This window comes from Trachypithecus francoisi, unplaced genomic scaffold (assembly GCF_009764315.1).
Source record: "Trachypithecus francoisi isolate TF-2019V2 unplaced genomic scaffold, Tfra_2.0 Lachesis_group15, whole genome shotgun sequence".
Lineage (NCBI taxonomy): Eukaryota > Metazoa > Chordata > Mammalia > Primates > Cercopithecidae > Trachypithecus > Trachypithecus francoisi.
The window spans coordinates 57,012,292-57,023,759 of NW_022681460.1; the positions used below are offsets into that span (position 1 = coordinate 57,012,292).

The following is an 11,468-nucleotide window of genomic DNA, read 5'->3' on the forward strand; positions in this document are numbered from 1 at the left end:
ACTATATGACTCGATTTTCAGATACTAAAAATAACTTAGAAAAATTGAGTCACACTGAATAGCATCCTTAAACACTGCATTTACAATGCCTAGAAATTAATACGGAGTTTATTACATGCTTTTAATAGTCAAAAGAAAACTTACAAAGAAATATCATTGGAAAGTTTTTAAATGACCAGTTTGACGGCTTGACTGAAGGTTTGGTTTCAACCAAAATGCTTAAGAACTTTTTCACCTTTCCCCTCTGCAAAGATCAGACTAACACTTTCATGCACATATTCCACTCCCTTCACTTAATAGTCTGTTACAAAGATGCTCTGACTTGGATTTTGTTCCAGCAACTAGAGCAAGCTAATACCTGAGCCACTGCCAGACTGAAACAACTGAAGTGCTGAATAAAGTACTAAAAGCAAAAGATACAAAACTAAACACCTTTTGAAACATGCTGCTGAGTTAGCTGGAAAGGAAAGGCTCCAGGAAAGGCTCCAGAGAGGCTCCAGGAAAGGCTCCAGGAAAGGCTCCAGGAAAGGCTCCAGAGAGGCTCCAGGAAAGGCTCCAGAGAGGCTCCAGGAAAGGCTCCAGAGAGGCTCCAGGAAAGGCTCCAGAGAGGCTCCAGGAAAGGCTCCAGGAAAGGCTCCAGGAAAGGCTCCAGGAAAGGCTCCAGGAAAGGCTCCAGAGAGGCCACAAAGGAAGTGAAAGCAGAAACCCTGGGAGAACACATGTGCTGAGGCAGGATTTCCTGCTAGGAGACTCCACAAACCCTGGGGCCTGGCTCTGTGCTCTGGGGACTGTGTGGGGACAGGGGAGGCAACACACAAAGTCTCCTGTATTAAGCTACAAGCTGGGACTCCAAAAGGACCTCAGCATAAGGGTAAAGAGGAAAACCTGTGTGCAAGGAAATGTCTCATCATCGACACAGAGTAGTGGGAATGAGGAAAATTTCTCCTGAGATGCCAGGTCCATATTAATTCTGCCCAGTATGGCTGAGAAAACATTAAGCCATGAATTAAAGATATAGTGACCCCAAGGATGTAATGTCCCTAGGAGACTGGTATCAGCACACACAAATCCTCCCTAGAAGGATACAACCTCAATCTAGGTAACAGAATTCCCTCAGATGAAGTTCCAAGGAAAATAAGCAACTCAAGGAAAAATCAAAATAAATCACAAAACACACAAGAAAACAAAGCACCATGAGTGAGAATGTGCAGAAACGGATGGCTTGAATAAGACTCCTGAGATTAGGACATAAAACCATTAATGTTTTTACATGCTTAAGAGAAGCTTAAAAACATAAGCAAAGAACAGGAAACTATAATGAATGATAAGCAGATTTGAAATAGAACCAAATACAATTTCTAAAAATAGAAGATAAATGAAACTGAAAATTAAATGGATGAATAAAAGAGCACATTTGGCCTGACTGAGGAAAGAATAGTGAACGGAAGGTAAGAACAAAAGAAATTATCCAGAATGAAGCACAAAGAAAACATGACAGGTTGAGAGATGGGAAGTTAGATTTCCACTGGTCCTTTTCATGCTACTAGAGTTCCAGAAAGAAAGAATGGAGAAAAGGCAATTTTCATGAATAACCACTGAGAATTTTCTAGAGCTGCACTCTCCTATAAAGTAGCCATTAGCCACATGTGGCTACTGAAATTAAAATTTAAACACAGTTCCTCAGTCACACTAACCACATTTCAAGTTCTTGTTAGCCACAAGTGGCAGACAGTTACCATATGGACGGCCCAGATGTAGAACATTATCATACAGAATCTACTGAACAGCACAGTTCTAGAACTAATGTAGCACCCTTCATCAGATCCAAGATACCCAGGAAAACCCAAGCTGTGTAACCAAAATCCACCCATGGACACAGTACAGTGAAGCTGCAAAATACTAAAACACAGACAAAGTCTTAATAGCCAGTGAGTAGTCACACCACCGACAAAGGAACAATAATTAGATAACTGGCTTCCTAGCAGCAAATGTCAAAGCCAGTAGAAAACAAAGAAAGAATACCTTCATTGTACTGGGAGAAAATGCTGTCAACCTAAAACTCTTTCAAGACCAGGGTAATTTTCATACCCAAGAGACACATAAAAGATTTACCAACAACATACCTTCTCAATGGAAATTCCAATTCATTTTAGGTGGAAGGAAAATTATCTCAAGACAAGACTGAAATGTAAGAAGAAACAGTAAGCAAAGACAGTACAATATGATTAAATCAAAAACATTTAACTGTATAAAAATAATGTCCAATTTGTAATGAAAAAGATATAACTAAAACACCAGGCAATGATTGATCATATTCGGGGAGATGATTGGAGTTACATAACCTTATGTCATTTTGTAATTCAGGAAAAGGCTAATGATATTAAGTAGTTTCAGACTTTAACTTAATGTTAACATGCTTATGATAACCACTGGAAAGAAGAAATGTATAACACAAACCTTCCACAAAGTTGGGAGTGGGCTCCTACAATCTATAAGATGGTAGACAGAAATCCAAATACATCAGTAAACACAATGCTGTACAGGAAGGCACCAAGATCAGACTGGATAAAAAGGTAAAATTCAGCTATTGGCTTTTATGTATTTGGGAAATATTTACCAAAAGCTAGTGAAATCACATTAACATTAGAAACATAGTCTTCGGGAGGCTGAGGCAGGAGAATGGCGTGAACCCGGGAGGCGGAGCTTGCAGTGAGCCGAGATTGCGCCACTGCACTCCAGTCTGGGCAACAGAGCGAGACTCCGCCTCAAAAAAAAAAAAAAAAAAAAAAGAAACATAGTCTTTAAGAAAAAATGCATTACCAGAGATAAAGATGTTCACTTCATAATGATAAAAAACTTCAATTCACCTAGAAAATAACACTGATTCTAAATGTAGAGAAAATTTTTAAATTCACCATTTTAACATCTCCATCAAGTAGACAGAGGATCCGTTAGATAGATACAACAGATCAATTAGAGAAACACAATTAGTAAGGATATAGCTATGAACAGCACAGTAAGTCTAATGGACATACAGCATACAGAACAGACACACACATCAATAATATATATACTCTTTTTGTCCACAGGTGAAACATAAAAGCTGACTGTATGCTGGGTATAAAGTTAGCCTCAACAAATTTCCAGGTACAATACTGATTTTAATCAGGCTCCCTGATCACAATGCAATCGAGTTAGAAATCACCAACAAGAAAGAGAAAAACCCAATACATTTGGAAATTAAAGACGCTTCTGACAACTCAGAGGTTAAAGACAACTTTTCAGTCTCAGAAATATGAAGCTTGTTCCAATTGTCTTAAAACATGAGGCAACTTCTCACATAATCATTAGTAAAATTGATTATGTTTTAAAAAATATAATTGCCAATACCTAAGATACAGATGTAAATTTTGTGTTGTACCTGTATACACTTTTAACCAACACACGAAAACACATAATTAAAAGAACAAAAGCTTACAGTCAGGGATTAATAGTTTTCTACTTCAATAATCGAGTCACTTATCTCACTAGAGTATCTTTTTGCTCTTTTAAACTGGTCATTGAAGATACGAAGTGAGCAAACACACAGTCTCAGCTTCTTGAGGCTGACAGCATTCAGTGGAGACAGCCATCAATTATAGAAACAAATATAAAACGGCAGTCGGGTGTGTCATGTGACCCTGAAACAGGGGCGGGGACATCAGGAAAGGCTTCCCCAGAGAAGTGATGCTTAGACACATTAAGACCTAATATGTGACCGAGCGCAGTGTCTCACACCTGTAATCCCAATACTTTGCGAGGCTGAGGAGGGAGGATCACCTCAGTTCAGGATACATGGTGAAACCCCATCTCTACAAAAAATACAAAAAGTAGCTGGGCATGGTGGCGCACACCTGTAGTCCCAGCTACTTGGGAGATTGAGGTGGAAGGATCACTTGAGCCAGGGAAGTTGAGACTGCAGTGAGCAGTGTTCATGCCACTGCACTCCAGTCTGGATGACAAAGGGAGACTTCATAATAATAATAATAATAAAAACTTAACATCTAAAAACAAAGTACCTAGGGAAGGACAAGGGAGAACAGCATTCCAGAAAAGAAACAGTAGTACTGCAAAGCTACAAAGTTTTAAGTAAGCAATTAAAGTAAAACTATAATTTAATTTTTAGATGGTCAATACAAAAACAAGGCACAGTAGAAAACTGCAACATTTTTATGCTTTCTAATCTATTCCTTCTTTAATGAGACTTGTTCATCTTTCTACTGTCACAGAACTTTTCTTTGACTATACAAATACTGCACAAACACTCTACTTAAGACCCACAGAAAATACAACTGCTATACAAAGTTAAATGGTTAGCATTTTCCAGACATTTTAAACACCATAAAAATCAACTTTAATCCTTAAGACCTATTAGAAAGATATTTCTATTCTAGTCTTCAAATACAGAGGTTTCTGCTCTGGAGAGGCCACAAAGTGTGCCTTCTAAATTGTTCTCACTAACCTATACATGGAATAAACAGCCTTAAGCAATTCATTTATTCCCTACCATTATTTTTAACATTCCATACCCACTTAATTTAACCAGACAAGCTATGTAACATGTGTATAACTTTAAGTATTGGAACTGAGGAGTTAAAAAAAAAAAAAAAGCAACAAGAACTCCTAGAATCTTATTATAACTAGCCTAAAGGTGACTATGTAAGCACAAAAGGATCCAAATTAGTGATTGAAGGTTAACTTTGACATGGAAATTACAGCTAAATTATATAGATATGGATTAACCTCCACTAACAATTTTCTTCATGTCCTCTTTGACAGACATTGAAAAAAAATTCTTCATTTCTTTCCTAGGACTTGATCTTTTAAATAAAACGTGATGACTGACAATATATTTATTGTATGTTTTGTATTTATTGTATATATTGTATATTGTATATATAATACATATATAAATATAACCTATAATATAAACAGGTTATATTTTGGCTAGGTCAAAATATAACCTTCGGAGGCTTCCAATAAAGATCAAGACTAAAATGCTCTGCAGGTTTTGTATTACTATTTGTAAAATAAGACTTGATTGCACTGAGTGAGTGCATACACTTAAACTGAATGCAGCATTCTACTAAGTAAGGATTAGAAATAGAAAACGCGGTGGCTCAAGCCTGTAATCCCAGCACTTTGGGAGGCCGAGACGGGCGGATCACGAGGTCAGGAGATCGAGACCATCCTGGCTAACACGGTGAAACCCCGTCTCTACTAAAAAATACAAAAAACTAGCCGGGCAAGGTGGCGGGCGCCTGTAGTCCCAGCTACTCGGGAGGCTGAGGCAGGAGAATGGCGTAAACTCCGTCTCAAAAAAAAAAAAAAAAGAAATAGAAAACAGATAATCCCCTTAAAATGTGCAGTTACTGATTAACTTTCTTTCTTTTTTTTTTTTTTTTTTGAGACAGTCTCACTGTCGCCCAGGCTAGAGTGCAGTGGCACGATCTTGGCTCACTGCAAGCTCTGCCTCCCGGGTTCACACCATTCTCCTGCCTCAGTCTCCCGAGTAGCTAGGACTACAGGCGACCACCACGCCTGGCTAATTTTTTTTTTTTGGATTTTTAGTAGAGACGGAGTTTCACCGTGTTAGCCAGGATTGTCTCGATCTCCTGACATTGTGATCCGCCTGCTTGGTCTCCCAAAGTGCTGGGATTACAGGTGTGAGCCACCGACCACACCTGGCCCTGATTAACTTTCCTTAGCAGTGAAGGACTGTTCAACTAAACTACTTCTTCTAAAAGATAATTTCCTTTTCTATTGTAAAATATACTAGTGGAGTTTTAAAAAATGCCAATAGTTCAGTGATAACCACATCCTTAAGAAAATGCCTAAGAACAAACAAGAAAATTGCATCTGAAGACACTATAGCCAAGTTTCTGGTAAATTCAAAGGGAAACGAACATCCCCTAAAATATCCAGATACTGAATTTACTTTTCATCACTTAATACTTACAGCAACAGCCTGAGTGCCACTGGAGCCTACATTTTTATTAAAAGTTAGTCATTACTACTAAGCACATTCTCCCCACCCTTTGAAGAAGACGAAGAAAAAAAACAGAACTACTCAGGTGTGGGGAAGGGGTGTGTATATGGGGGAAGGGAAGAAAGTAGTAACTTGCCTCTCTGGGGACAATTAAAAAATGAGGCTTTGGTTTGACCCAAGTATCACCAGGATGTCAGAAAACTAAGGAAGGGTCTTCTTCTAATAACTGCTTCATTGCTCTTCTTTTTCTTAAAATGGAAATGGTCTGTCACAATGTAGACATGGAAATGAGCACCATGTGGAACAGTGATTAGACAGCAAAAGAAACTAACAGAACTACTGGAATTTGCCTTCGGAGTAGTGTAGATAACGAAGTAGGAAGTGCTTATGCATGCTTTAAGGCTCGTGTTTAAGCAAAGACACATGCAATTCAAGATTAATATACAAGAACCACTTTTTAATTTTTTGGAAAAAAATTAAGTTCAGGCTTAACTATGAAATAAAAATTTCACTACGTATACCTGCACTAGCTGCTAAACTGCATTCCACTTAAAGGACAGTACAGGTAACATGCCTCAGTAGACCAGAGTGTAAAAACACACAGACCACCACTGGATAGATCTCTATGTCATACACCGCCTTGTTTTTTTTTTTTTTTCAAACGGAGTCTCGCTCTGTCGCCCAGGCCGGAGTGCAGTAACGCGATCTTGGCTCACTGCAACCTCCGCCTCCCGGGTTCAAGCGATTCTCCTGCCTCAGCCTCCCGGAGCAGCTAGGGGTACAGGCGCGCGCCACCACGCCCATCTAATTTCTGTATTTTTAGTAGAGACGGGGTTTCACCATGTTGGCCAGGCTGGTCTGGAGCTCCCGACCTCAGGTGAACCGCCCACCGCGGCCTCCCAAAGGGCTGAAATTACAGGTGGGAGTGAGCCACCGCGCCCAGCCTATAAACCGCTTTTAAGGTTGCAAGATGAGCGTGTACTAGGATGTGTAACTGGTAATTTCTGGAGTGTCTGGCAACAAACCTCAAAATCAAATTTCCTTAGAAATCCTTGGCCTAAGTTTTATTTTTAAAAAGGTCAACACAAAATTAATAAGTTCAAAAGGTGGCAAGTTCTATCACATTAATAAAACCAAAGCACAGCACACGCAATAATATATTAACAAGAAGGTAATTATTTCAGTAACAGCAGCAACAGGTTCCCTGGAGGAGAATCCCCACTTCTCTATAAACAGTGCACCTAGATGGATTCAGAGCACAAAATTTACCACAGGACAACATCTAGCAGACCGAAGTCAAGCAATACTGATCTTTTAAAGAAATTTCACATTTCTTGCTATTTCCTACCTTAACACTCCACCAAAAAAAAGCAAACACCTATCGAGATATAAAAAATAACGTTTCTAGCAACCCAAAAGTAGCTCAGAGATCTCAAAAACAAATAGGGAAAGGGGTGCTGATGCTAATAAAGTGACACTACAAAAACTAAGTGCAAAAGTAAACCTACTCCTCACAGCGTATCACAGATCAGTTAATGGTTCAGGTACAGAGCCTCCTCCCCCAGGTCCTCCTTCCGCGACCATGACTCCCCAGTGACTATTTTACACCAAGTAACTACTGAAAACGCCCAAGGAAAAGGAGTGGGGGAGGGTGGCTTTTGAAGATTCAGGTAGCAAAGAGTGACTGCTAATTTCATAAACAATAATGCAAAACAAGCAAACCACCGCTCCTAGCCAATTACCAAGCAGGAGTCAAAGTTCCACCACGTAATTCGGGCCTGGGCCTTTTTTAGGCAAACACGTAATCGAAAGCACAGTCATTTCCCTCTTGATATTTTACTCATGCCGGCAATGCCATTCACACTGAGAATGTAGCAAAACAAAAGAAAAAAATAACAGCAGCGAAGGCAGAGGGGCGCGGGGCGTCCCAGCCTGCGTCCCTCCCTGGCTGCGAGCTCCCGCAGGCCGGGACGGGAAGCGCAGCGTCCTCTCTGCTGAGGTCTTGACTCCCACCCGCCCCGCGGGGCCGAGGGTCCCCTGGGCTGCAGCGGGAGGGGACGTGGGGGCGGCGGGGACGCCGGACGCCGCGGGGACACCGGACGCCACAGAGCGCCTGTCGCCTCGGGGGTCTCCCCGGGCTGCGGGAAGTTTCCGTTCCGCTCTCGCGGCCCCTCCCGGCGAGCCCGCCGCAGCCCACGCTCAGGTGCAAACTTCCCAAACGTCGCTGCGCCCGGGGTCGCAACCCGCGCCCAGACCCGACGCCTTCCCCCGGCGCGATCCCGGCCGTCTGCACGGCCCGCCGCACCCATGCCCAGAAGGGACTGGCTGGGCCGCGGACCCGCGCGGGGACCCCACTGAGGACGCGGAGTGGCCCCTCGGCCGCCTCCAGCCCCAACCCTCCCCGCGGCCCCGGCCCCGACCGTCCCCGCGCCGCCGCGGGCCTGAGCGACCGGCCGGGCCTGCGCCGCGCGCCCCTCACCTTGGTGGCCATGGCGGGCGGGTCCCCCGGCCCGGGACGGCCGGCTTGTCTCCCGCGCCGCGGATGGTGATTCTGAGCCGCGCGGGCGAAGGCAAGGGCGAGGGCGGCGGCTCCGGCTCGGCCCCGGCGCGGCGGCCGCTCCTCCGCCTCGGCCCCGAGTCTCGACGCTCAGGCCCAGCCGCTGGGCGCTCGGCTACTCCCGCGCCGCCCGCTCCTGCAGTTCCTGAAAGTCCCCGGCTGCGCGGCCCCCGCCCCTGCCGGCCGAGCCTCCCATTTACCGCGGCGCGCGCGGCGCCCGGCGGAAGCGCGCCCTGGGCCCTCGGCCGCGGCCCGGCCTCCTCGCCTCCTGGCCGCCCCCGCGCTGCGCCGCGCCGCGCCGCCGCCCCGGGCAGTCGCTGCCGCCTCCGAGCGCCCTTGGTGGAGGATGGGGACTGCGTCCCGCGCGGCGGCGGGATCCGGACAGGCGCCCCGAGCCATGGCCCGCACCCTGCGTGGCCGTTCCACAGGAAGCGCTCCGCGGCCCGCAGAGCCGCTCGGGGGAGCCGAACCCGACTCCGGTTCACGCTCGGCCAGCGCCGCACGCTGTGGCTCGGGGCTTTCCGTGCATGAGGCGGGAGGAGGGGAAGGAACTCTCGACGCTCCCGGCAGCCAGGAGCCCCGCAACCCCGCTGTCTTTGCCCTACGCCGGGGGTGTTGCGGGGTCGCCGTGCCCTTGGCCGAGTACCTTGAGTGCCACGTAAACAGCCGGGAAGGAACGGAGCAATGGCTTCCTGGGCCTCTTCCTCCTGCCCGGAGGCTCCCTCAGTCCGGGGTCCTCGCTTGGAGCCCCTGGGACGGGACGGTGGGGGGTTCTTTTTGTGACTTCCCGTTAACCTCATTCTGGAATCTTGATAAGTTTTAAAATGCCCGAGGGCCCAAGAGGTTTAGGGGACAACAGGCTCTCTGAAGTGGAAACGAGGGCTCTAAAATTTTCCATCTTTCTGTCAGTGTTTCTCTCCAGAGTTGGATATATATATGGGTGTTATGAATAAACGAATGACTTGAATTGAGCAGCAAGATTTTTCACTCAAGGACAAAACACAACTGGAAGATGTATCTTAACTGGCATACTAGTGGAGTGCTTTTTTTATTATGAGGGATATATTTGTAAGAAGAGACAACTATCAAATCTAAATACTCTGGTATTTAGAGTTAATGTCAAGTTTGTGTCTTCTTAAATACATTCTATTTGACCTGAGATTTCACTAGTTACATTCAATAATGTGGTTTAAAATAGATACGGTATTGCGGAATTTTCTGTAAATTTTTGTGTTTGTTGAGCTCATGGTTAAGCTATAGTCATCATAATATGCATAAATAGTTGTCTTTCTCCATAAAAAAAGATGGAGGCCAATATTCATTGACAGCCTGCTTGCTATATACTGGGCTTTTACATCCCCATCTCATTTAATCCTTATAAGAAACGTTTGAGAAGCTCATTATTGTCCACTGTTTACAAATAAGAGCGAATCAGGGCTCACTTAAATAACTTGCGCTTTTGGTAATACTTACTCAAATCGAAAATGACCATAGCCTTGGACCCAGCAGCCCTCCTAGGAGTTTATCCTGTCAAACTTGTACAAGTGATCAAAGATGTTCATCAAAGATTGTTCGGTCCTAACTCCAAACAGAAAACAACCTATGTGTTTGTTAACAGGACTGTTTCAGTAAATAAGATACATCCATTCAAACAAAATGCTAGAAAGCCTGTAAGAAAATAATATTTTAAGAGGTGTTAAGAAAGATAAAAGAACATGATGTATGGTACATTTATGTAAAAAAAAAAAAAAGGAAATATGTTATACATGCCTAGAAAACTTCTGAGAAAGATTCGCCAGATCCTTTTGTCAGAGTTTTTGACCATGTGTATGTATGACTTCATTTAAAAACAGAAATTATATTTTAATAAACAATGGAAGAAATAACTTGGCTAAGAGTACACACTAGTATGTGGAAAAGCCAGGATTTGAACTCAGGCAATGTCATAAGTAATGAGTTTTCCATATTCTTTTAAATGTGAAGGCTGGGTACAGCTCTCTCTGCAGCCCTTCAACTATGTCTCCCTTGATAGGAAGGCACAAAGTTAGGGGCACACCTGTGAAGACACGCCTTTCCACATGCTCATCTGGCAAATCCTATGCAAATAGTCATCCTGGGCACCCGGCACCATGAAAGCAAGAAGACCAGAGACTTCAAGCTTTTTCTACCCGAACAATTCCATAACACTGGTTTTGTTTTTTAGAAGTAATGGTGGAGAGCTGAGATGGAAGGATTGCTTGAGCCTAGGTGTTCAACACCAGCCTGGGCAACATAGTGAGACCTCATTTCTAGAAGATTTGTTGTTGTTGTTGTTTAAAAAAGAGCAAGACTGTCAAAAACAAACAAAAAAGTACATAAAAAGAGATAAACGTGGCCGGGCGCTATGGCTCACGCCTGTAATCCCAGCATTTTGGAAGGCTGAGTTGGGTGGGTCACGAGGTCAAGAGATGAAGACCATTCCGGCCAACATGGTGAAACCCCTTCTCTACTAAAAATACAAAATTAACTGGGCATGGTGGCGCGCCTGTAGTCCCAGCTACTCAGGAGGCTGAGGCAGGAGAATCACTTGAACCTGGGAGGCGGAGGTTGCAATGAGCCGAGATCGAGCCACTGCACTCCAGCATGGGCAAGACTCTGTCTCAAAAAAAAAAAAAAAAAGAGAGATAAACATGTGCCCTTCCACAATAAGCCACACCGCAGGGATCTTGAACATAACTAAACTCTTTATCACATTTTTAGTAATGAATCGGGTAGTACATCTCCAGTAAATACTGCCAAACTTAGGAGTTTTATTTTTATATATGTCAGTCAAAATCAACATTACTTCATGAATGTTGTTATAGAGGAGACCCACTTTCATAGAATATATTTTTATATATAGAG

General features: G+C 43.8%; 1 protein-coding gene across 4 annotated transcripts in view; it reads right to left on the bottom strand.

Annotated features, from left to right (window-relative positions):
• Positions 1-8,783, bottom strand: part of SNX9 (sorting nexin 9) — a 127,285-nt gene extending 118,502 nt beyond the window's left edge. For 2 of the 4 annotated variants that reach the window (XM_033234951.1, XM_033234949.1), the window contains exon 1: positions 8,508-8,783. In XM_033234951.1, coding sequence (XP_033090842.1) covers positions 8,508-8,519 — 12 coding nt within the window. In that variant the 5' untranslated portion in view covers positions 8,520-8,783. The remainder of the gene's footprint in view (positions 1-8,507) is intronic. The other 2 variants (XM_033234948.1, XM_033234950.1) reach the window with 1 other exon arrangement.
• Positions 8,784-11,468: the final 2,685 nt, after the last annotated feature.